The 27,470-nt window shown below is 41.4% G+C and overlaps 1 protein-coding gene across 2 annotated transcripts; it reads right to left on the bottom strand.

The window, feature by feature from the left end:
- Positions 1-1,063: 1,063 nt before the first annotated feature.
- Positions 1,064-25,631, bottom strand: lonp2 (lon peptidase 2, peroxisomal). 2 transcript variants are annotated; one of them, XM_037767409.1, is made up of 17 exons: positions 25,295-25,631; positions 20,538-20,673; positions 19,703-19,816; positions 17,640-17,771; positions 17,297-17,419; positions 17,047-17,210; positions 15,685-15,779; positions 14,013-14,131; positions 13,792-13,931; positions 11,368-11,509; positions 10,451-10,601; positions 8,581-8,707; positions 6,375-6,517; positions 3,491-3,576; positions 2,066-2,273; positions 1,756-1,946; positions 1,064-1,670 (listed from the first exon to the last, which is right to left on the bottom strand). In XM_037767409.1, the coding sequence occupies exons 1-17, from the start codon at positions 25,525-25,527 to the stop codon at positions 1,440-1,442; spliced, it is 2,535 nt and encodes an 844-aa protein (XP_037623337.1). In that variant the 5' UTR covers positions 25,528-25,631; the 3' UTR covers positions 1,064-1,439. The 2 variants fall into 2 exon arrangements, with proteins under 2 accessions (XP_037623337.1, XP_037623338.1); XM_037767410.1 differs by lacking the exon at positions 25,295-25,631 and adding an exon at positions 25,075-25,233.
- Positions 25,632-27,470: the final 1,839 nt, after the last annotated feature.

The raw sequence follows: 27,470 nt of genomic DNA, 5'->3' as shown, positions 1-27,470 counted from the left end.
CACAGTCGCATCTGTTCAAAATGCAGACCAGTCAGGGTGCCCGCGCTGACCCGTGTCCACCGCCAAAAGCGCCTACAATTTGCACGTGAGCATCAGAACTGGACAACGGAGCAATGGAAGAAGGTGGCCTGGTCTGATGAATCACATTTTCTTTAACATCATGTGGATAGCAACGAGTTCGAGGTGTTGACTTGCCCTCTAAATTCTCCAGATCTCAATCCAATCAAGCATCTGTGGGATGTGCTGGTTCTGCTACTGATGGCTTGGTGCCAGATACCACAGCATACCTTCAGAGGTCTAGTGGAGGCCATGCCTCGACGGGTCAGGGCTGTTTTGGCGGCAAAAGGGGGAACTACTCAATATTAAGCAGGTGGTCATAATGTTATGCATCATGTGTGTGTATGTGGCGTCCATATTTCCTGTTTAACGTTCGTCATACAACAAACCAGCCAGTGCACTTAATGTTAATCATACATAAACTATATACTACTGAATACTGCTGCAGCATCACTGTTACAGTAGCTAAAGCATTTCATTTCATTAGTCAGCAAGCTAATGCTAAAAAAGTTATTACGGAGTTGAAAAATAAAATGAGCTTTTTTTCAAATAACTGATTGGAGATAAAGGAAACATATAAATCTATCAGTCTTACCATTTCATTTTAACTAGCAATGTTATTTATTGATACAGTCATGACTAATCCGAAAATCTTTTACTACATTTTGTCACTTTCCCTCCATACAATGTCGGCCCACATGATGCACAGGATTCCAGACATTAAATGGGTCTGATTAATTCTGCCAGAAAAATGGCATTTTAGATTAAGATTATGTCACAATAATTTTTCCGGACAAATTGTTTCCACACCTCAGGCAGGCAGTATGGGGTCTGATACATGGTGTATTGATCAAACTGACTGTATTCTTTGGTTGTTAGTTCAAAGCTAAAAAACTTTTCAAAATCTGCGTTAACAAGAACTGGTAAAACATCCAGCTGAAATCCGGCTACACTGGATCACCTGAACACATCTCATCAACTTCCATCATCACATACACTAACCATCTCAGCAGATTGCTTTGCCTTTATTTTTCAGCACAAACTGTAACAATCAAGCTAAATCAACAAGTGCTGTGGGTGCTCACCAGTGTTGTGGCATTAATCAGTTCACATCCACTTGACTTGGCTACAGCAGTGATGTTAATATAACACGTGTTTATTAAACTGCAGGGCTTGACTCTGTTAAAATTATCTCTTCAATAGGAAAATAATCATTTGAACATGAATAACTCAACAGCAAAGAACCTTAAAACGGTTACAGATCGATAACGCTAGACTCTTAAGATGTCCACGCTGATGACAGACTCACCTCTGTTAGGACTATTCAGGATCACTTCACTTCACGTTGTCACTGTCAGTGTGTATGTGTTTTCATCAGTGTGTTACAGTTTGCTGGTGAGCTGAGGCTGTGTGTGGGTGCTGGCTGTCCCTGGAAAGCCTCCATCAAAGGCGGCGTTCAGCACCTCGTCCAGGTTTGCGGCGGTGACAAAGTCGAGGTTGGCTTTGACGTTGGCTGGGAGCTCCTCCAGGTCTTTCTCGTTGCGTTTAGGGAGGATGACGCGCTTCACTCCTGCCCTGTGGGCCGCCAGGACCTTGTCCTTGATCCCGCCCACCTGAGAAAGAAACAGACCAATCCAGTCTGTTAGAACTGTGAAACGGATTTGCATTTTATTTATGTGCTGAAATGGGATAACTCACCGGCAGCACCAGCCCTCTTAGCGTGATCTCTCCTGTCATGGCGACGTCTGATCTGACCAGTCGGCCGCTAAACAGCGAGGCGAGGCAGGTTACTATGGTGACGCCTGCAGAGGGGCCATCCTTGGTGACAGCTCCAGCAGGGAAGTGGAGGTGGATGTCTGTCCCTTCTAGCGGGTCTGGACCCCCCACCACTGTTCAAATCCACACAAATGTCGGGTTCAAATGCGTGTTATTGAGCCTATTTTACAACTTACTTGTTGCAGATTATTTGCATTACTGGCATGTACAGTACATATCTGTGTGAACTCACTGTTGGTGAGGTGGTAGATCTTAGCGTTCGCTCTGAGCCAGCTGATAGCCAGATGTGCTGATTCTTTCATAACGTCTCCCAGCTGGCCGGTAAGAGTGAGCTGGCCTTCTCCCGCCATTCGACTGGCTTCCACAAACAGGATCTCCCCACCAAGGGGGGTCCAGGCCAGGCCCACAGCCACACCGGGCAGGGTGAGCCTCTCAGACACCTTCCAACACACACACACACACAAAACATCTGTAAAGCTGTTTGGTATTCTGAACCTGTCAGATGGTTTGTTTCACAGAACCATCTGAGAAGCCGTCATTGGACAGGTGATAAGATGAACCATCTGTCAATCAAACCAATGCAAGCGAAACTGACTTAAGGCAAAAACATTGCTTTCAGCGCCGTTCTTTGCTCTTCTCTCAATGAAAAAATACTTTCCAGTTCTGATATAACTCATGCTATTGCAGCTTCTACGCTAACCTCTTCAGGAGCCGCCATTGTTGTTTAGAACGAACAGCCGCCTCTCTGTGCGCCCGTAAATGCAGTAGCTCCTGGACGCTGATTGGTCCATTCACTGGCTTGCTGAACACAAATGCATTACTTGATGCCTGACAAGATGGATTTTCGTGTGACATTTGAACCCACGATTCTCCCGTGATCTCGTGACATTGCGAGAATCCAGCTGCCGTGCAAGGTTAGTTGTTGGTGGAATAATCAGAATACTAGAATTACCGTCTTGCGGATGTATGCCTAAATTGCGGGTTTACATCTATGCCTATCCAAAATGTCATCACTTCATCATTTTATCTTTTTAGACATGTGTGAAATAGTCATAATTAGTATATGAATTACTGAGTGATGGCCAAAAACGTGTTTTGTGAGTTCATCCTTGAGTCCAAGTGGATGTCTGTGCCAGATGTAATGCAATTCCCTCCTTCACGAGAATGGTACGGATGGACGGACAACCCGCAAAACCCCAAAAATGCCTCCGGCCATGGCTGTCGCCGAGGCATAACAAAACAGAAAGACTTTGTAATCTTCAAAAATTCAGGAATGAATGTGAAACACAAAGCCAACATGACCTCATAGTAAGGGAGGGAGAGAGGGAAGGGAGATGAAATGGAATAAAGGAGGGCGAGAGAAGTTTAGAGGCAGGAGAACAAAGAAAAGAGGCATGAAAAAGACAAAATATGGAAGGCTGCTAGAAGACAAACTGTATCGTGTTTCACATTATACTGTATGATGACAACTCAAAGTAGCTGCTGCATTATTCTGACTTTATTTACAGCAGCTGTTGTGGAGCCGTGGGACATCTTCACAGGCTGCCTTTATATTCATGAGAGCGGTCTACAAAGTTCAGGCAGCCACAGAACAAAAACAAATCATATTTAGAGATCAATTCTGCACAGGCCTCTGTAATTGTGTCCTGCTGCTTACCTCCATTTCAAACAGAGGAGGTCCCAGGATGTCTTTCAGGGCGACGTGGTCGATCACTATGGGCATCTCTGGAGGCGCTGCTTTGTCTGAGCACACATGAAATAAACTGAATCCTATTGAAAAGTACTGATGTTGGACATACATTCATCGTGCAGCAACAACATATGTTAATACAAATCTCATGTTTTGGCTTAGAGGTTCCATTGGAAGCAGCCCTGTCTCCTGAAAAATTAAGTTCCCATACAACGAAATTGCATTCTCAATTAAGTTTGGAAGGAAACATGTTTTGTCGCGGATTACGTTCGTCTTTTAAGTATCACAAGTACCTTTGTAAGTCTGCGGACGGACGCAGTGAGTGACGTAGTACAACCAAGGATGTGTAAAGAGAACTGGATACAGCATTGTTCATTCCTATGAAAGTTGCTCAGTGATTCATGATGCCAAAATGGCTCGACTTCCGAATGGAAAAGTACCCGGATCTTCCTGCGATCTTCTGCATCTATTGGGCCCATGGAGCATGCGCAGTAGAGTCCGCATAGTAACATAGCTCGGTCACGGGGTGACAGCCGTCACGCTGTTGTCACGGTCTGGGTCTCATTCACATGAACGGAGGAAGGAAAATAACTCTGGATTCAGCTATTAGTGCATTTTACAACTTTTAGGACCTAATGATTTAAATAAGGGCTATTCGAGTGTTCGTACTGGGAAGTTGGTTCACCTTAAAAAAAATATCCGTTGAGTTACAGACGTCTCTTTCCCAATGTAAGTCTATGGGAAAAAGTATTTTTGCCCCCAATGGCATCACGTCACGGACACGGGAGTTGTAGTACCACCATTTGGCCACTAGGAAAATTGGCATCAACAACCGCCGCTGTTCCTGGGGGCCTGAGTACAACGAGCGACGTGCAGAGCAAGTGACGTAATATATCGAGCGTGAGCGAGAAAGTACACTACTGGCAGGCGGGAGGGGAGACGGATGGGTCCAACAAACACAGGACTTTCCCCAAGTCTTTTCTTGCGTGTTCATTTTGTTTTTACGTAATTTTAAGCCAAACCATGATACTTTTTTTTACTAAGCCTAAACCAGTAGTATTGTTGCCTAAACCTAACTAAGTAGTTCTGTTGCGTTTTCGTTTTGTTTTGTTAATCACGTGTTTAAAACTGTTTAAAACTGCGACAGTAATCCGGAAGAAAATACCTTTTCCTCAAAACTTATTTTGGTTACGCAGTTTAGTTGTATGGGCATGTCATTTTGTGGGAGACAGGGTTGCAACAAGAATCACGCAGCTAAATGATTAAAGGAAAAAACGCTTTTCATTTACGTCTATGTTTGAGGAAATCAGTCAAGTGCAGACTGTGAGGAATAATCACATTACTAAAGTGCATGCACATGCACTGCATGCTGAAACTACACAGAGAAACAGAACTATGGGGGTGAGGCCTCAGAGAGAGAGAGAGAGAAAGAGAAAGAAAGGGAGGTGACAACAGCTGCAACTGAGACTGGAAATTCAGCTGTTACGCACGCATGCACACACAGACATTATGCAAAGATGCACAGAAATCCAAACACAGATATTCATCAAACAGTGAAACTACAAACAGTGAACAGAGACATCAAACACACACCGTCCCCTTGGAAAAAATGCAAAATACATGCACAAGAACACACATCATTTACACACACCAATGTTTGTGCTGCGTCTGTGACATCAGTTACCTGGCAACACAGAGGGCTTTCTACAAAGCAGCACAAAACGACTTGCTGATATCCTCTGTTGATCCCCAGCTCTGATGTCTGTCTCCACTCTTTCTCTCTCTTTCCCCAAGTGTCTGTATCTAAATAACTGCACCTTTAATACTTTGCAGTATAAAATCTGCTCACTTTTGCTGATTCCATTTCAAACTGACGAGCGTCATCTTGTGCTAATCAGCTGTTACTCTGTGGCCATGGGACACCCACACAGATGTTTTCACTTATTGAGAGCTCTCCTCAACACTGAGTGTTGTGTGCAGACTGTGACATCACTGCTAATCATAGACTGTATATAAGAAGTGGACGTAATCACCGTGATGTCACCCATTGGTTTGTGGACTGCCATTTTGAAGCCTCGAGTTCGACATTTTGGTCGTCTTGGTTTTTGGCCGTCACCATTGTGGGGTTTTTTGCAACCAGAAGTGACGCGAGAAGGTGGAGCTAAGTACAACCGTACCATGAATAGGACATTTTTAGGTGACCAAAGAGGTTATAATTAAATTTCATGAACTGAAAACACATTGTGAAAGGGTTAAAATTCTATGACGACAACATAGACAACTAACAGACCGGACAACACCCCTACTTTATCGTCTATTTGACTGTAACATCACTCTGTATTGAAAAAGACTTGAAACTAGCAATTGAGACCATAAACTCATGTTTATAATGTTCACTGATAAATCAATTGAGAAGTACCATTTTGTCATTGTTTTGTGTTCTTAATTGATTTATTTTCCCACTCATATCTTGATAAGAGTTTTAAATACTTGACAAATCTCCCCCCAAGGTACATTTTGAATAGATACAAAATTTGATTAATTTTTATTAATCGCGATTAAATATTTTAATCGATTGACAGTCCTAAACGGACTTACGAAGTCACAAGTGTCTGATGGCGCTCGTTGCGTTTGTTTACTAGAAAGTTGTGTTTTTTAGGGTTGACGAGACGAGAGATGGCAGGACTGGTTAGTCTCAAACTACAACGGCACACGTGTTAGTAGATGTGTTATTGTGATTTGACCTCCCACCAATCCAGGCCAGGCCGCCATTGTAAATAAGAATTTGTTCTTACTGACTTGTCTGGTTAAAATCCAAGACAGACAGAAACCAGAGAGATTAGGATCTTACCTTCCTCCTGCTGTGTTGGGCCCTCAGGGGTCGAAGCCTGTGTCTTGAGGACTCTGTGACCTTCGGCGACCTTCACAGCCACGGCTCGGCAGATCGCCCCAAACTTCCTCTCTAGGGAGCGCACGCCCGCCTCACGGGTGTAACTGAAAAAAACAAACGCACACAAACAAACAGCAGATGAATACAACTATGTTGGGGATGAGCGTTCACTGGCGCCGCAGCTTCGGTTGCAAGGTGTGTATCAATGATCAGCGTGTGTCAGAGATGAGATCAGGAACACAAACAGTAGGTAAAGCAGTTCATTTTAAAGATGCTGTTATTGGCGGTCATCTTGGTTTGACCTGCGAATGTAGTGCCTGGAAATGCTGATAATTTGCATTAGTGCTGCATTATGAAAGAACGAATCAACAAAGAAGAAAGAAAAATACTACGTACTGTATGTGAGGAGACTTTTGTTAACCTGCCTGGTTTCTACTAAATCCCCTTAACCCCAAACCACCTCAACCTCTTCTGTTTCTTTTGTGTTTTTATGCGATATAGCCAGTAAAATCCCTCGAAAGATGAGCACTAAGCTGTGTTCGGTTGGGTGTTTCTATAGTAACCAGACTGGAGTGTGTCGAGTGTTGTACTGAGGTCTGCAGGCAGCATACTGCTCACCATCTGAAAAGACCGGAAGCCTGCGGATCAGCAGCTCCATGTTTGACGATTTCTTTTTAAACATGCCAGATAGTTAAATCAGGCTGTTGTGTAGGTTGTACTTACAAATATTACTATTAAAATGATGTCACACTAGTGATAAAACAATTAGCTGATTATTAGACTAGTCGATCGATAGATAATTGGACTGATTACAGCTTCTTTAATGTCACGATTTGATGCTTTTCTTCACTGTAACTTGAATGCATTTGGATTTAGGGATGGGACAAAACAAGCTATATAAGGATGTTAAATTGGGCTCCAGAAAATTGTGATCTGCATTTTTCACCATTGTCTGACCAAATTTTTCCAAAAAAACAGACTAACTGATAGTGAAAACAATCATTTTGTTTTCCAGCTCTAACTCACAGTAAACTGTTTTATCACATTAAACAGAACATATTTGTAGGAGATCCAAATAAAGACTTTGACTAAAATCTCTCCATGGTGGTAGAAACAATAACCACTGTGGAGGACAACAATGATAATATGGAATCCACTCAGAAGAAATGAAAATAGACCGACACACTCGCACTCACACATCTGACTGTCTGTCAGATGCTTGCAGGCAAAGGAGGCTGCTCTCAGTCATCTGGTTGAAAGATGTTCTTTCTGATCAAAAGGTCACCCTTCCAGGGAAGTAAAGTACTACTCAACATTCAAAGGAAATCGCCATTAAACCACTTGACAACTTAATGGCACACTCTGAAAGACCAGAAATGGAATTCCAAGTTAGCCTCAGATCCTGGAGCGCACACTGGAGCGCACGCTGGATCCGTCCTTCACAGGATAAAGGGAGAAGCTCTTCAATGAACAAGCAACCTACACACACACACACGCTCAGTGGCCACTTTATTAGGTACACCTGTACAATCTAGTACAATTCAATACGACTGTTCTGCCATAAAGTTTACTTTTATGTTGCCTACTTTTTTGTTTTGACACTGTCATAGACGTGGTAATTCAATTATTATTAATGTTTAGCTTTGAGGTCAGGACTGCATTATATTGAGAGGTGTTTCTAATATTCTGTCCCCTTCATTTATATATATATATATAAATATATATATATATATATTCCGATAGAAAGGTGTCCGAACACACAGTGCATAGCAGTTTGTTGCGTATGGGGCTGCGTAGCCGCAGACCGGTCATGGTGCCCATGCTGTCATAATGTTATGGCTGATCGTGTATATATATGGATATATAGATTCGGACTGTTTTTATGAACACTATTTCAACTCAACTTCTGGACAGTGTCTGCAATGGGAGCCACTTTTCACAGTCAATACCGTGACACAACTTTAAGGCAGAAAAACATCACAATATCAACATGCTTAAAAACATTTCAAGTTAGCCACTTTTCTTAATTAATTCATCCAGAAAATATTATTACTAATAAGAGCTGCACATAAAATGTGTCTGTGTGCCTCAATAACTAAGTTGAGGTTAAGTAGTTTCCTTTAATCATTGTGTAAGTTTTTTTTTTTATGAATGTGTTTGTGATTACCTGCTGATTATATCCTGGGTGGTTTCCTGCGGTATATGCAGCTGTTGAGGGGTTAATCCATGCTGCTCCAGCTGGTTTCGGATCAGGTGACGGTGAGCTATCTCCACTTTCTCCTCCTGAGTGTAGCCTGAAACACAAGGTTACTAAAGTAGTAAATCAGATTAAGGAGTATTTCACTGACTTACTGCACTCTTATAACGTTGTCGGACTCACGACTGACAGTAGTAGTAAGTATCTAAATCAATGCAGCAAAACCAGAGATATTGTCTATTGATATTGAAACTTGTGCCCTAAAATGACTTAATTGAGTCCATCAAACTAATAGTGTAATTTGATCAGAATGAGTTTGCTCTACTAGCACATCATTTCTTCCATTACTTACAAATTAGACACTTTACGCCGTCAGTTTACTCAATTTCCTTTCCCCGCGTCCAAAAACATCTCTCTCTCTCTCTTAATCCTAGAAACCACACCAAAGGTGAAGGGGACAATATCTAGGTTTTATACAGCTATATTTGATAGAGAAGACTCGTCACTCTCAATGATAACCGAAAACTGGGAAAATGAGTTAGGAAACCGCTATATCAGAAGATCAGTGGTCTAAATACTTAAAAACATTCACTCTTGAGAGTGGCCGTTGTTTTTTTGCTGTTTTGTTTTGTTGTTGTTTGCTTGTTTAGTTTTATTTATTTAGTTTTCTCCATTCATGATGTCATCCCTGCTGTGTCTGCACACTGTGTATGTATGAAAAACTCAATAAAAACAGTAAAACAAAATCAAAACTAAGAGAGTAGGGACTGAAGTTGCAGGATACTGTAGCTGGTCGGGTCAGTATTGGAGGAGCACATTGAGCAGACACAAGACACTTTTCCAAAGAAATATCTGTACTTGAGGTAATAACAGAAGTTATCTTCGACAGTTCATTTGTCTCAGTCTCCTAAACATTTTCACTTGGATTGAATGCAGGAATGTTTCAATCTTGGACTGAGATATATGGATATTAGTGATGCAACAGTTCAACAAGTCCAAGGCTCGGTTTGTATTGTGGTTTTTGGATCAAGGTTCAGTTTCTTTTGCACATTAGGGAGAAGAAAAACATTTTTAGATTTACTGATTATGAATGATATTTCTATATTATATGAAGCCATAACACTGATTTTATACATGATATAAGGCAGGCTATTTAACGGTGAAGTAGGCCTATGTTCTGATAATGGCCTCTTCTATGTCTCTGGCACCTCATCAGATAAGAGGCTGGCCTGTATTTAGTGGAGCAACAGTTCAACAAGCTCACAGTTCGGTTTGTACGTCGTTGAACGCTTGGATTTTTTACGGTTGGGTTTTGCATCCCTAATGGATATACTTCAGTTTATGACTGTTAAACACAACATTGTTATATGTTATAGGGGATAATATATTTTGCCATCAAACTGTGGTGATAATAAAGGTGTCGTTTGGTTCAGAAAAACTCCTCTTCATGTTGGAGCATCAAGTTTGGAGCAGTTCATGGTGACAGATAAATGCACAGCCAGCGCAAAGAATATGGACTATATCATGTGAATAAGTAACAAACTACTACTTAGTCATTTGAAGGAATTAACAAATAATATTCACGCATATTATCTTTATATCTAACAGTAATACAACCTATGAATACCCTTTTCAGTAATAAATTGAGTGGTTGGGGTGTGTGATTGGATACGCAGCTGGACATGGGAGTTGTTTCATCTGTTTCCTGACTACACTGCAGAAAACTCAATTACACAGATGCTTGGGATTAGTTATGCCACCAGAGAAAGAGTTTGGCTTCCAGATCAAATGTAAACTTCGGAGATGATTCCTGAGAGTGTCTCTCTGCACGTGAACCCACCTGGTACCTGCAGCACCTCCATCCTGTCCAGCAGGGCAGGGGGAATGGTCGCTGTGGTGTTTGCAGTGGCAATAAAGAGCACTTGGGAGAGGTCAAAGGCCACGTTGAGGTAATGGTCCGTAAAGCTGTGGTTCTGCTCCGGGTCCAGGACCTAAGGGAACATGTAGAGACCGTTTCAGTGGGTGTGTTTTTAGTATCATGAATTGGTTTACAAATTAAACAGGTGAACATATACATTAAAGGGAAGCAAAACAAATGGTTAAGGTTAAAGTTAACCGGTAGGTTAAAGCTACCCTCCAGTGTATTTTGGCATTTCTATGATATTTATTTGAGTCATTTCCTGACTAAGTTGATTAGAAAAAAAGAAGGTTGTTGGTATAACGGGAAAATGACGCATGACTATAGTAGAAGCTGCAGGTCATATGTCATCCTCCGAGCTTGTGCAGGCGCACTCATGCTCGTTTGCATCTGAGCAGCAGCAAACCGATAAATCTGTTTCCGTCTGACAGTTTGTCTGTCTAGTTAGTTAGCTAATTCGGTGTAGTTAGCTAGTCTTGTACTGTGTGACCCCCTGTCGCCTGTCAGTCATGTAGTGTGAAAACCACAACGACTTAAAGACTCACAATTACAAGACAGCGAGTATGAACAGTACAGCGATCTGAAGACTTTGAAAGTTGTGTAGTGTGAACTTAGCTTAACACACAAACACATGGGAAAATAGGGCCCAGTTTGAAAAATACAGAAGTTACCCTTTAAGTTGAGAGTATGTTAAGGTTATGGTAGGTATTAAAAAACAGGGAAAACATCTGGTAATTACAGAAGAGGATTAGAACTCAAATAAATTTTTCACGTGGCCGTAATCCTCTTCCGTAATTACTGCGACACAAGTCATCTGGGAGAGGAAAAACAGAGCTGACCTCTAGCAGTGCAGCTGCCGGGTCTCCTTGCAGGCTCTTCCCCAGCTTGTCCACCTCGTCCAGGAGGAACACAGGATTATTGACGGCCACCGTCTTCAAACCGTTGATGATGCGGCCGGGCATGCTCCCTACGTATGTGCGTCTGGAGACAGGAGCAATAAATAAATAATGACAACAGAAAAGTGCAGAAATATAATGTCTACTTTCTTTTTATTTGCCATGCCAGGTCGACACGCTGGTCCCGCTGTTATTGCATTACCAAAGCAAAGATAATAATAGAATGCAGACAGAGTTCTCCGTGACCAACGCGAGCAGCACGTTCCATCGTATTTAATACTCTTATCAACATGGGAGTGGACAAATATTCTTGCTTTATGCAAATGCACATGTATATATTTATTATTGGAATCAATTAACAACACAAAACAATGATAAATATTGTCCAGAAACCCTCACAGGTACTGCATTTAGCATAAAAAACAATGTTCAAATCATAACATTTCAAACTGCAGACCAACAGGCAACAACAGCTGTCAGTGTGTCAGTGTGCTGACTTTGCTATGACTTGCCCCAAACTGCATGTGATCATTATAAAGTGGGCATGTCTGTAAAGGGGAGACTCGTAGGTACCAATGGATTCCTCAGGTTTTCTAGTTTCATATGATGCGTAGTTAGTGTCGTTAAAACAAATTTGCGTTAACGCGATATTATTGCATTAACTTTGACAGCCCTAGTTGAAAACCTTACATATAGTATAGAGCCACTACTTCTGCAACATCAGCAGCCCAAAAGCTGTATTGAAACAGCTGGTGAGCATTTTAGAATGGACAGATGATTGAAACATTGAGAAATAGCTGATTTATGATTCAATGTGTAAAATAGACCATGGGCTGGGGTGGATGAGGCATGCCAAGCGTTTCCACCCAAAGTGCATAGCGAGAAAAGACATAAGATCTGACGTGGACGAGAACATGTGGCCAAAATCTAAAGATCGTATAGATTAGAACAGGAATGTGCATTTTGTGTTTTATTTTCCCCTTCTGTGCCTTTTTTACTGAATTTGTGTTTTTCATTTTTAAACATTTGGAATCAAAGGCAATGTATGTGGGATTTCTTTTTTATCACTGGCAGCAATTTCATGTTGCTAAAACAGCTTTTACTGCAGCAATTCTGTCACTTACTATTTTTTTTCTACTATACATTCTTTGAAGTAAAGATGACTCATTCACTTTTAGTGTGTTGCCAGCAATGTACACATTTGACACTCAACCAAAATTACTATAATACTAATAATTGTGTGATGTAGGTGAGTTGCTGTGTTAAGAGTAAACAGTAAACGCTTCTTAGCAATTGTAAAAAAACTATAAATCACTATACTATAAATTACATATAGTAATTTATAGTATAGTGTATATATATTACTATAAATTACTAAACTATAAATCACACACAGGTGGACTTCCAGGAACCCTGGCAAGATATTAGCAGGATGTTCCAAACGATTTCAATACATCTGGAGCCAGTGTGTTGAAGTGCTACAAATGGACCAAATACATCCATCCATCCATCTGCAACCGCTTATCCCGTCGCGGGGGGGGCTGGAGCCGATCCCAGCCGACATTGGGCGAAGGCAGGGTACACCCTGGACAGGTCGCCAGTCCATCGCAGGGCTGACACATATAGACAGACAACCATTCACACCTACGGGCAATTTAGAGTCCACAATTAACCTAACCTGCATGTCTTTGGACTGTGGGAGGAAACCGGAGTACCCGGAGAAAACCCACGCTAACACGGGGAGAACATGCAAACTCCACACAGAAGGGTCCCAAGCCGGATTCGAACCTGCAACCCTCTAGGCGCCAGTGCTAACCACTGCACCACCGTGCAGCCCTGGACCAAATACAAAAATATTGTATTACTCCTCTCCAGAAGAAAAACTTGAAAGAAATGAGAAAGAAACTCGCTTAATTTGTCTTGTTTTTTTGTCAGTGTGGTGAGTAACTGTCATTCAAAAACATTACTCGCGAGAGCTCATGTTCCACTCAGCAGCAGAGAGCGCTGTGCTCCAATACACCCACAGAGCCAATGTAAACTCCACCATCCAAGCAATGTACTCACACTGCAGGGGTACATTGTTTAAGCCAATCTTTCAATTACCGTGTCCTAAAACTAGATTACAGAATGACACGCTGCTTAAGAACAAAGACCACCCTGCAGTAAACGTGTTTTCAAAAGATGAACACATCTAACTGAAGTCCAAAAATTCTTTGAGACATCTCAAAGACTTAATGTATATTTATTTAAATGTAATTGTGCTCGCCTCACCTCTACCTGTGTGGTCCACTACCATATATTGAAACTCTCCCCTCTACTCCAGAAAACTGTTATAAACTCTCCAGTAGAGTTGCTATCTTATGATACCTGTGTCCTCGGATGTCAGACTGGTCACAGACGCCTCCCAATGAGATGCGGTGAAACTCTCTGCCCAGCGTCCTGGCTATGGAGCGTCCCACACTGGTCTTACCGACTCCTGGGGGCCCCACAAAGCAGAGAATGGGCCCCTAAAGACAAAGCAGCGGCATGAAATTCACAGATAAATATACGTGACACATTAAATGGACTGAGCGATGTTTTAGACGCACCTTCAGGGAGCTCTTCAGCTGTCTAACAGCCAGGTACTCCAGCACGCGTCTCTTCAGCTTGTCCATGGCATAGTGATCATTGTCCAATACGGCGCGAGCGGCTCGGATGTCCAGGCAGTCTGATGAGTGTGTGTGTGTGTGTGTGTGTGTGTGTCAGGTGGGGTGGATGTGGATGAAAGAAAGAAAGTGAAAACATTAGACTTAGTGAAGCTGCAGAAACAGTAATTTGAGAGAACGAGGAGGAAGAAGAGGACAGTAGACACAAGTTTGCTTGAAAGTTTTTTAAAAAAGGACAGATAATCCTTCAAAATGGGGGGGGGGGCTTGTAGATGTCACATAGAAGTGGTGTACATCATCTAAAAGAATGGGAACCTGAAGATTAATTTCTAGTGATAAATCATGAATAAACATTAATGAATTAAGTTGTTGCAGCAATTTGTTGGGTTGATACCATTTGTTACACAGATATGGTGCTAAGTTTCATCATTTCTTACCACTCGACATTGATAAAAATGACCAATAATCCCTCCAAAATCCCACATTAAGACACCAAGACCTTGAGGAACACAATAGAAAAAACATGCTGTGATTTGGTGTCAAAAACTTTTGACATTTGGAGATTTCTGCAAGAATTGCATTTTTCGGCAATTGGATGGTGAGCACTTCTGTTCTGGAAACTGCTCGTAAACCCCCTTATCATCAATCTACCTGGGAAAGACATCCATCCTCTGAATGCTCTAGGTCTCTAGTTTGTGGCTGTAAAGTTTCATGAGGCTGTGATTATCCTAGAGGTCACCACAGGTCATTTTATACAGTGATGTCAAGTTTTAAAATCACATCATCACACATGAATAGGATAATCACAGTCTCATGAAACTTTACAGCCACAAACTAGAGACCTAGAGCATTCAGAGGATGGATGGCTTTGGGTTGACAATAAGGAGGTTTCTGAGCAGTTTCTAGAACAAACACGCTCGCCAAATCACAGCATGGCTTTTTCTATGGTGTTCTTTAAGGTCTTGGTGTCTTAATGTGGTATTTTGGAGGGATTGTTGATTATTTCTATCAATTCTTGAGTAGTAATAAATTGTTAAATTTTGCAACAATATCGGTGTAACAAATAGTATCAACCCAAAAATTGCTACAACAACTTGACACATAGTGCTGTATCTCAAATTAATCTCCAGTTTCCCAGCTTTCAGATGATGTTCACCACTTCTATGTGGCATATACTGTTAACCTTTTATCTACCCCTGAACATCACCTGTCAACCACCCTTACTTACTTAATTCGGTCCAAAGACAACAGAGAGTTCCAGCAGACACGCTTCAAAGCAAAAGCAGCGCACCAGAAAAAATATGAGACTGATTACGTTGAAATATTCAACAGAGTTTTCACACCAGTCACCACATGTTAAGCACTGCTTAGCATTAAAACATGTGTCAGGGGGATAGCGTTAGCTTAGCTCCATTTAAAGTGAAAAAATATGGCTTCCAACAACGCTTAAGCCATCACGCATATTTTTAACACTAATGACGTTTGTAATTGTTTGGCCAGGGCGCAAAGACAAAGCTGTAATGGTATTAGAGAGATCTCGTGCAGTATCTGAAGCATCTGACATTTGTGATTTGTGGACCTGGACTCCACCAAAGGGCACTTCCAGCTTGCCTACCTTTGGTGCTTTTGCTCCATGGCAACTCTACCATCAGATCCAAGTAGTTTCTGGTCAGGGCATACTCGGGCATGGACTGAGGCATCTTCTTCATTCTGAATAAAGATGAATGAGATTAAATGTAACACTGGTCAGACTGTGGACAGGGAAAAACCACATCTGAGTAATGATCTGAAGGGATCAAAGAGTATTGAACGGGTTCAAACAGCTTTAAAATGATGGATTCTTATTCAAATCAAGCTTTGTTCTCATAAAAACATTTTTTATATTAAATTATTAGTATATGATCTAAAAAAAGTATCAGCATGTGTCATTATGTAACCAAAAATATTGGCTTTTTATAACTGTGACTCGGTAGTTTGATCAAGAAACCTACTGCAAATAAAGGCATACCGTAAAACTTCAATTAAAAGCCGAATCCTTTTTACTCACCGGGTGTGCTATTGCTTTTGTCAATATTGCGGTTAAATTCTCCACAATTCAATCGTACAGTTCATTTTATGGAATCCATGAGCACCAAAGTATTCTTCATTCAGATTTATGGTGCTGTTGATCGCTGCTAGACCGCCAGTTAGGTGCGTGCCTCCCTTTGTGTTGTTTTTGAAAGGCTAAACGCCAACAAATGTTAATTGAAGCAGAGTGTTTCGTTTGATAGAAGTTTGTAAATGATTACATAGATCTTTTTCCAATTAATGTTGACTTTTGTACTGAAGACTGAGACAACTACAGTGAGAGACGCTGAGCGCCGCGTCGCTCGTGTGTGGAAAAAGAGAGATAGAAAGAAAGAGAGGGCACGCAATGTTTCTGTCAGATATTCATAATAATAATATTTAGAAATGTCAACGTTATTAAGCTTTTAAGCTTCAACCTATTTGGTACAATGGTAAACAAGAGGGACGAATAAAAAGTGGCGACTCCTTACCTTTGAAGTGGTCATAAAGTCTGAATATGTGCCCATTCCTCGATTATTTACATTCCTTTAGTCCGTAAGGGTTCACCAATCAAAAGAATCAAGGTAACTTAAAACGAGCATTGTTCACTGTCTCGAAGCAAGATCAAATGAATGATTCATAATTGATATGTTACTCGATAGCCTAATTTTTACACAAGTTACATTCAATCAGGTTTAAATAATCATATTGATAGTATTTCCCATCTTTTCGGAGCATGAGGTTTGTGCGAAAGGAATTAAAGGCCCGTCACATATCTACGCAGGTTGAGTTCAGTGGTTGAAGCATATAAAAGCCCGGGCTATTAATTCCAGTTCTACGGTATTTTAAACTATGGCTGTTAAATACATTTCAGAGATAATTAGGACAGACTACTGAACACAAATGTCACGGCTCATCAGGGCGAGATCACCTCTTGAGCTCTTTCAGGCAAACTCTGAGTGCAGCTTCGGGCATCTTGGCACCTTTGACCTTCCTTTCCAAGGCTGCAGTGTCATCGCCGTCCTCATCTTCATCTTCCTCATCTAGGTTGAACTGCCTGCCCGGAAACACTCCGCCTTTACGCACCGATAACACCTGAACAGATGAGACACGGAGCGGTGAACAGGCATATGAATACGGATGTCGTTGATAGGGAAATGAGAAAGGAAAATATTTGTTACCCTCTTCTCATTGTCAGGACTTTTTTTCCTGGTTTTCTGCAGCAGTTTTAGTCCCTCTATCTGTCTGGTCAACATGGGCAGAGCCTTCTTAAATCGCTCCTCCAAGGCCACTGCATCCAGGACCTCCACAGCGCACATGGAGATACAAAAACTTGATTTCAAATATACATTCACTTCAGAAAAAACTCTTTAAATTAAGCCCATTCTAATATATGTAGTATTTGACATTTTTTCTCGTTGACACCATATGGTGGTAGCTTCAAATAAGTCACATTCAGTTTTTTTCTTTTTGTAAGTAATTTGTTTGAAATTAGGGTGACAAAGACCCAACACATCACTTCACCTGTAGTTTCTCCTTGTTTGAGGTGTGGATCATGGAGGCTACCACATCAGGTAGAGTTTCCCTGGGCAGGCTGTCCAACAGACGCCTGAACTTAGCCACCACTGGAACTGACATGTCCAACATACCTAACAACTACACACACACAAACACATTAACACAAACACACACACACACGGTCGGATTAGATTTATTGACACAATTAGACGTGTTGTCAAGGCTAAAGTCTAATCCATCACAGCGTGTTGCAGTTATGACCAATCAGTTTATTGCTTGTTTTTATCATCTGTTTTATTTTGTTTTACTCATTTATTTTTAAATCCTCTTCATGCGTGTCTTTTTATATTGCTTTGTGTTTATTTCATATATTTCTTTAAATGCCTTTCTCTCTTATGTAACGTCACGGCACGTTAAAATACCTTTTTGTTGAAAAGTGCAATACAAATGAATTGGCCTCGCCTTGCCAATAACGGATAAGATGAATGTTGCCTGTTTCTTGTTATAATCTTTTGACATACCAGAGTTCATATACAGACTGTTCCAGGAATTCTGGTATAAATTATGGAATAAATTGTGAATGCAATGACATACGATGAAGCCTTTTCATTAAATGATGAATGAGCTTGCAAATACTTTTGAATTTTGGCAGCTTCCATTAGTGCTACGCACCTGCTGCAGGTCTTGACACAGTAAGATAAGATAAGATAAGAAAGATCTTTATTCATCCTGAAGGAAGTCTGTGTGCTCAATGTTCCAAGATAATGCTGTAATGCACCAGTGAAGGCAGTGAAGAAGAACTAAGGTAGTAAATACAAATGTAAGCAATGCGTGATTTAAAACACTTAAAAACAGTTTTTTATATTTATTAAGGATAAACAGTGTTTTGGTGAGTAACACGGAATACAAACATAACTTTTGTTTGTTTGTGGGAAAACTCCACAGGACACCTTTAACAAATTTTGCAATCAACAGCTGGTCCATATGGTCTTAACAATGCAGGGAGTCCTCCTTTTTTGTGGAGGCAACCAGCTATGGGGCCATTATTGTAGCAAAACTATTTGCAAATGTGTGTGGAGAGTTGTGTAACTGTATCTCAATTCGTGTATCCGTAATTTGAGTTGTAAATGTGCGAAGGAATCTTGAAATGTGTACTCAGATTTGTGAATGTGTACAGGAATCTGCAAATGTGTATTCAAAATCGCTGTCTGTGTAATCAGATTTGTAAATGTGTGAAGAAAATCTCCAAATGGTATTTTGATTTTGTGTATGGAGATTTGTATGGACAAATCTGTAAATGCGTACATACAGTACATCTGTAACTATGTAGACCATCTGTAAATACTTACATACATATGTAAATCTGTAAATGTGCAATCTCTGAAGGACAAACCTATCTGTTTTCTTTTAGATCTCGGACCATTACTGGAACTACATGGGAACTGAGAAGGAATGAGAATTTCTTGGTAGAGGGCTCTTATCTGGAAAGACAGTCTCTGTAGAAAGTACCTCTGTAACTGGCTTATTTTATAAGCAGAACGGTGGAACCTGCAAACTGAAGTCAGTGAATGAACGGCAAGAAGCTCCTTCTTTCCTGTAATTTAATTTATTTAATTTCATTATTTCAGGGGCTGCACGGTGGTGCAGTGGTTAGCACTGGCGCCTCACAGCTAGAGGGTTGCAGGTTCAAATCTGGCTTGGGGCCCTTCTGTGTGGAGTTTGCATGTTCTCCCCGTGTTAGCATGGGTTTTCTCCGGGTACTCCGGTTTCCTCCCACAGTCCAAAGACATGCAGGTTAGGTTAATTGTTGACTCTAAATTGCCCGTAGGTGTGAATGGTTGTCTGTCTCTATGTGTCAGCCCTGTGATGGACTGGCAACCTGTCCAGGGTGTACCCCGCCTTCGCCCAATGTCGGCTGGGATCGGCTCCATTTTGTGTTTTTTCCACCCTTGATTGAGCCAAATCTTTAACTTAATCAAGTACTCTAGGGAGTTTTTTCTTTGCTTGTTTACTACCTCTCTTTGTCTTTCTCAGTCGCATATACAAAAGGTACACCCACACAAACACACCTGTAGAGCAGCCTGGTAGAACTTCTGGGACAGCTCCCCCAGCTCTCCGTCTTCTGCTGTGACACCCTCTGTCGCTGGGGTCGTGTACTGCTCCAGTTTATCCAACTGCTCCACCTGCAATTTTTTTCCAATTAGAAAGGTACATATTGCTGTCTCCCACATTTGCATTGTGATAAACTGAATGACGTGTTTTTGGTCTTAAATTGGAAAAGAAAGATGAGCTATGAGTTATTCAAACAGGATTAAAAAACACCGTTCATAATTTTTCCGAAATAAGGTCCCATGTTGGTCCACCAGAAGGGGCGGGACTTAAATTTAAAAACTTAAACTTAATAAATAACCATAAACTTATAGAAGATAAAGCAGGGCATGGCTACCTTGTGACTGACAGGTGGCTACCACAACATTGTCCGGTCTGGGAAATATCCAGTGTTTTCGTCTTACAACTGTAAGTCTTTCACAGTGTGTTTTCAGTTCATTACAGTTAATTGTAACATTCTGGTCGCCTAAATATGTCTTAATCAATGTCCGGTTGTAATTAGCTCCACCCTCTCGTGTCACTTCGGGTTGCAAAAAACCTATGGTACTGGCCAACACTAGTTACAGTGGTCAGTTTTACTGACTTTCACTGGATGACTAGTATTAAAGGTTCCCTGTTGAGTTTCAGACCTCTAGTAGCGCTATGCAGCCATTTTTCTATGAATGGGTCACCGTTTTGTTTCTCTCATGCCCACATGGCAGCTTTAAGTTAATCATTAACTGTGAGACATTCTCAGAATGATAGGGTTGTTGATCTTAAATAAACTATTGCCTGATGTTGAATCATTTTCTTTACCTCTGCCAGGACAAAGGGTCGCTCCTTAAGCAGACTTGTCACACTAAAGCGGCACAATCCGGTGATGAGGAGGGTGTAGTGGGGCTTCGGCCAGTTGCTGCCCACCACCTGCACTGCTATCCCCGCTGTACCAATTCTACAGAGAGACAGAGTGAGAGAGAGAAAGTTAGAGCAAGACAGAGGAGGTGGTTGATGACAGACAAACCGCTGAATCACGGCCAAGTTGGCCAGTCCTGACCTTCATAGCGGCATTACTTTACACTTAACGATAATCTACTCTGATTGTTTCAAGCCTTCACTGGTCGGAACCTCTCGGAGACCTGCTATTTTGGATCAAACCACTCTACTATAATCGGCGGGTCTACTGTAGTGTTTGGATATCTCTAATTTGAGTCTCACGTCAATAGCCACTAAGAGCCAAGCTTAGCTGTCACATAGTGTACCGGACCCAATAAACCTTAAAAAGTAATTTAACGTATTCAAAGCATTATTTGCGGTGACAGAATGATTCACAAGTTGATTTTTCACTTGTTGCTGACACCTTGTCAAAACATGGGGGCCTCAATGTCTTAAGCAAGACAAGATTGGTCAAACGACATGGCTTACGTGACATTCCAACAATTTACTGACACAAAAATCAGGAATTCTTTTCGTGTGACAGCTCAAATAGTTTCTTAACAGTTCAATGGCGGCTTAAAATATTACTGTGAGTGACCATGACAGTGCAGCAGGACATTGCACAACTTGTAGCTACGCATCGATACACTAATCTCCAGCTTCTTGTGATGTTTCTTGACTCACCCTTCCACACAAACACAAAATATGTTCCTGATTATGGGCTTGCAGTGGTGAGGACATAAATTCGTTTGATGACTACAGTTATGTATGAATGGATGGTGGCTGATTTGAGAAGTCTTCTAAGGTGGCTCTAAATCAAAGACACATGTACAGCTTACTGGAAAAGATGATTGGATAACTAGCATTTAATCCCTCTCTTCCCCTAACATCCATGACATGTTACTGTGGTCTACCACAACAACACAAGGGACAGGGACATAGATTGTCTTCTGTCTTTTAAAATTTATAAGCTCCCCCGCTGCACCCTGGAGGCTTTATTGCATCTAAACTAGCTATTTGCAAGCAGTGGGAGGTCACAATGCAGGGCTAAGATGCCAAGTTGAGTGCCTTATTCAAGGATACCACAGTTTTTATCCCATTAACTGTGGTTGAAAGAGAGACAACCCATCCAGGGACAAACAATTGTTACTTAGTAACCAGACTGACCGGGTAGACTGCTGGTGGAAGGTTAAAGTCCAACTCTCTGTGCTTGGCTGCAAGAAAAGTACAGTTTAGCAGTGGCTTTGCAGCCAAGCACAGAGAGTGGGACTTGGAAGATATATATATATATATATATATATATATATATATATATGGTAGCTTGTCAATAAGGAGGCTAAATAACACTCCGCACTTGCGCAAAATTTTGGCGAGGAAAAACTATCATGGCCATTTTCCACGTGGTTTCCCTTGACCTCTGACCTCAAGATATGTTAATGAAAATGGGTTCTATGGGTACCCACAAGTCTCCCCTTTACAGACATGCCCACTTTATGATAACCACATGCAGTTTTCTGCCAAGTCATAGTCGAGTCAGCACACTGACACACTGACAGCTGTTGTTGCCTGTTGGGCTTGAATTTGCCATGTTATGATTTGAGCATATTTGTTATGCTAAATGCAGTAGCTGTGAGGGTTTCTGGACAATATTTGTCATTGTTTTGTGTTGTTAAATGATTTCCAATAATAAATATATACATAAAGCAAGTATATTTGCCCACTCCCATGTTGATAAGAGCATTAAATACTTGACAAATCACCCTTTAAAAAGGTACACTTTGAACAGATTCACCTTTTATATATATATATATATATATATAGAAAGATAATCATAAATTTAAAAGTAATAATGTCAAAAACTGCCACAGGGAGACAATGTAGACCAGGTCTTGGTAATGGTATGAACATCTGTATACGGTCACAGATGCTATTTCACAGTATGGGTTATATAACTTAATTTGACTTTTTCTAGTGCCTTGTACAAGAGGTTAGTTGTATTTCCCTTTGCACCGTTGGTTCAAGCTATAGAGAGTTCCAGAGAGATGATGATAATAATAATGAGAGATTATGGGGAGGCTTCCACCTTAATAGTAACAATTACTTTGGCAGCTGTCAGACCACAAATAGTAATAATAATAATAATACATACATGTTCCAGATAACACATGTGCAACTCCAGACCAAAAGTATTTCACAACTGGGCAGTCCCACCGCTTCCCACTTCATTATTAGTACATAGTGTGTAAATGGGTGCAGGACAGAGGTGGAATTGGAAGTGTTTTCTGGGAGTCAAATAAAAGTCTTTGGAGGAATTTAAAATTAATGATTTGCTAGTTATAGTTTCGAGGTTAGAGGGCCACATTTTTCCGAACTCTTTTCCAATTAATCGACAGATGCCATTCCAGACCCAATGACGGACATGTAAACTCTTGGAATTTCTTGTACATATTAGATACAAAGCCCTCCCATTTGGGTTTAGTTATTATATCATTTTTTTTTTTTTTCTGAGATCTTCAAATGATCTTTGACCTTCATTATTGATACTTTGGGAAAGAGTATGAATACCGTATTTAGAGCAGAAAGGGAAGACCAAGATTTTATACTCTAAACAAAGCAACTTGTTTTGGAAAATTGGCATGTGTATGATTACACAACCCAATTTCCCAATATTTCAGCCTGCTGCAATGTTTAAATAGAGTGAGATATATCATAATGGGGCCAATTTTTCACCTGGGGTACCACGAGGGGTTCCCAGGCCAGACAAGATATATAATCTCTTTCTGGAGCCTCCTACCAGTTGGACGTGCCTGGAAAACCTCCAAAGGGAGGCGTCCAGGAGGCATCCTGATCAGATGCCCGAACCACCTCAGCTGGCCCCTTTCGATGCAAAGGAGCAGCGGCTCTACTCCGAACTCCCTCCGGATGTCTGAGCTCCTCACCCTATCTCTAAGACTGAGTCCAGCCAACCTACAAAGGAAGCCCATTTCGGATGCTTGTATCCGCGATCTCATTCTTTCGGTCATTACCCAAAGTTCATGACCATAGGTGAGGGTTGGAACGTAGATGGACTGGTAAATCAGGAGCTTCGCCTTCCGGCTCGGCTCCCTTTTCACCACAACGGTCCGGTACAGCGCCCGCATAGCTGCAGATGCTGCACAGAACTACGTGTCCATCTCCCGCTCCATTTTTCCCTCACTCGTGAACGAGACCCCGAGATACTTAAACTCCCTCACTTGGGGCAAAGACTCATTCCCCACCTGGAGGGCGTAATCCACCGTTTTCAGGCAGAGCACCATGGCCTCAGACTTGGAGGTACTGACTCTCATCCCGACCGCTTTACACTCAGCTGTGAACCGCCCCAGTGCGCACTTAAGGTCACGGTTCGATGAAGCCAACAGAGCCACATCATCTGCAAAGAGCAGCAATTTACAGATGTCTCTTTATACATTCATGGCTTCGGACTCATTGGCGTCCTCAGTCCAAAATGGCAGAAGCACTACTGCAGCGCCATCTAGTGGCTGTTGTCAAAAAAGCATCAGAGTTTTGTCTCTTTGCTTCTATACTCTTTGCCCATACTAATATACTATTTAGTAAGCCTGAAAACAAAATTGTATGTCCCAATACATAGTATGTCAAATACAGTATGCCAAAAAATACTAGGATGTCCTACTGCATTATGCAGTATGCAAGTCAGCATGCTTTTCTGGCTATCTTGACTCCCAATCCCCTGCCCAGCGGATATATGAGCAAGAGATCAAAGTTCAAGGTGCAATGTTATGACGAAGTAGTAAACCCATGTTCCAATTGTACTGCATGGAACAGTACGTACTTTGTAAGGGCAGCTGCAGTATGTACTCAAAAGTAAAAAGAAAAAGTATGCAATTTGCTTGCATGTAGGCTACGTTGAATTGGGACACGCTGTTACCAAATTGTTGTCCATGTAGGTCTAAAACCTCGCTAATAGTAGTCAAATGATATATTTTTTTGTATAAGAGTGTGTTTCCCTTTTCAAATTGTTTAATTTTAAGGCTTGAAAAAGTAAAGATATTTAGTCTTCACAAAAAAATTATTTGAGAAAAATCTACTTGTTCCATATTCGATCCCCCGCTCAAACTGCAAAACAAAAGGTGATCGGGCCTTTTCTGTCTTAGCCCCAACTCTCTGGAATCACCTCCCCCAATCTATTAGAGCTGCTGAATCTATGGACTGTTTTAAGCAGCTTATATCTCTATAGGCAAGCCTTTCTATAGGCCTCATCCACATGTATGTTTGTCTGTTTTTGTTTGATCTGTTTCTCATTGTTTCTGTGTGTCATATTGTAATTTGTCCTTGTTTTTTTCATTGTTTGATGTTTGATGTGAAACACTTTGTAACGATGTGTTTTAAAAGGTGCTATATAAATAAAGCTTTACTTACTTACTTGACTATACTTTAGCTGTGTTTATTTGTTCTTCCTTATCCCTGTAATAATCTGGCGTCCCCTAAGGTTTGTCTACTTGGGGGGTCCCGACCCCCAGGTTGGACATCCTGTACCAGTCAGCTGCAGGTCTCTCACCTCCAACACAAACTAAACACCACCTCATCAAACTCAGGACATGACTCCACGGTGCACTCTCGATACATAAGGAGATGTTGATTACTTGTGCAAGGCTGGCAGGTCGTCGGAGTCGCTCTCCGGGTCTCTGGTGTTGGGGATCAGTCCTATGATGGTGCTCTTCAGAGACGTCCCCTTCAGCAGCCGCTGGCTGACCAGCTGCATGTTCCGCGGAGAGTCCACGCTGAACCGGACCGTGGATCCGGGCAGAAGCACTCCTTCATGGGTCAGCAGCAGCGGGAGACGGCTCGGGATCTGGATCCCGCCGCTGGAGGTCATTGTCCGAGGTTTACCAGAAGCTAGGTCACTCACTGTCTATATAACACTCAACTCAAAACAAGTCTCACTCCTCTGAACTGTCAGAGTGTAAACAACAGAAGACTTCCGGCTAGTACTTTCAAAATAAAATCCTCATTGACGACCCGAACACATAATTAACCAACAAGTGTACAAATAAATGAAGCATGTGTTCAAAGATAATGTTTCTGAAATCAAAACGAGGTTTGTTTTGTTTACATACTCATTTTTTGCATCATTCTTTGCCCTGAAATGGTATATTTAGGATCTACCATTGCTGGATTGGCTACGGTAAGTGCACAGGGACAAACTACACGCTATTGCATAACATTAACACTGTGGGGTGCAGCCTGCTGCTCTTTGCCTCTTAATGTTGATCTGCTTCAAGTGATTGGAAGTAACACAGACTCGAATACTCTACTTAAACAATCTTTTACTTTAACTGAGTATTACAATTTTCTGCTAATAGGCCTAATTACTCCCCCACATTTTATAGGGAAATACATTATTCCAGTGTGCCTAGAAGCACACTGGTCTATTATTCGACGCGTTTATTTCTTATTCTGACTTCTTCCGTGTGTGTTTTTTGGCACGCTACTCCTCCCGCAGCGTTGCCAGCACCTGTACAAAAAATACATCAAAACGTGCGGAATGAGCGGGAATCGAGTGCTATGACCTGACTAAGAGATTCGCGCAGCGGTTTCCGAGAAAAACGCGCGATAGCGCGATTATTTTCTCCATAGGAATGCATTGAAAATCGACGTGAAGAGTGCTCAAAAATACTCCTCTTTGGGGCCATACAGAGTCGCCATACTTTAATGTAGAAACATGATTAAAAGTTTAAACGGGTCACGAGACTTGGGACTTTATTTGGCCAAATGGAAATTTTTTGATAGTGAGGTGTCTGCTGTTAGATGCAGCATATTTATATAGATGGTTTGTATTAGGAGAGTATATTGGAATGTTAGTTGTTGTTTGGGCCTTCCTGATTTAGAGATGGGTCAGAGTTGAAGAGACATCTGGTCAAGGTAAAGATATACCAAATGCTAAGTCAGCAGGGTCCTGGGAGGCCTGGGTCAGAGTTGAAGAGACATATGGTGGCAAAAAAGAGGTGTTTCTATTTTTATTTGTCCCTCTCCTAAAACCATATGAGGAAACTAAGGGTTTGATCAGAACAAGCTCGGTATTTAAGGAGCTGTCTGTATACGTTCGAGAGAGTTTTTCTCATTATTCGGCTGGAGGCTCTCCAAGTAACGTGTTACTTGTTTACAATACTGAACTTATTGTAATAAATTTGTTATACAACTAAGACAGTGTCGGCGGAGTTTCTCTTCAAACATCTTCAACTGCATCACCACAGAAGATACATCAATAGCTGGCACGGTTTTCACGAAATCGCAGTTTACGTTTTGTGAAATTTTCAGACCGTTTCAGATTTTATAATGGGTGTGTATTGCGTGGGTCGTTAAGGGCTAGAGTGTGTGACATCATCGCTAGAGTGTGGGAAAGCTTTGAAATCTTTTGAAAATTTTCCGAACAAATTGCTCTGTAGCCCACAACGTCCACTCCTCATACACAATTAATACATCAAAACGTAGGTATTTTTGTGCCGGTCGCAAACATGTAGCTATGGAATCAGTCGGACTTACACATTTGGCGACACATGCCTGAACGTGAGAGCAACTGCAGGCTTCGCTCTCATAGGGCCCCATATTAAATTTCACAGAATTTTTTGGATCAGAGAAAAAAGTTACTACTTTTCGAAACTGCCGCCGAGGTCACATTTTTGAAACTACAGACCCAAATGTCGCACCATTTGTTCATCAGAGACTCCTAACTGGTCTCATGAACAATCTAAGCGATAGGAGTCACGGTTTCTGTCGTAGAAGTACTTTTATGACATGTACGTCTCTGGTTAACTCCTA

This window comes from Sebastes umbrosus, chromosome 4, assembly GCF_015220745.1.
Source record: "Sebastes umbrosus isolate fSebUmb1 chromosome 4, fSebUmb1.pri, whole genome shotgun sequence".
Lineage (NCBI taxonomy): Eukaryota > Metazoa > Chordata > Actinopteri > Perciformes > Sebastidae > Sebastes > Sebastes umbrosus.
The sequence above is the reverse complement of the archived record's forward strand: the minus strand, read 5'-3'. Positions and strand labels throughout refer to the sequence as shown.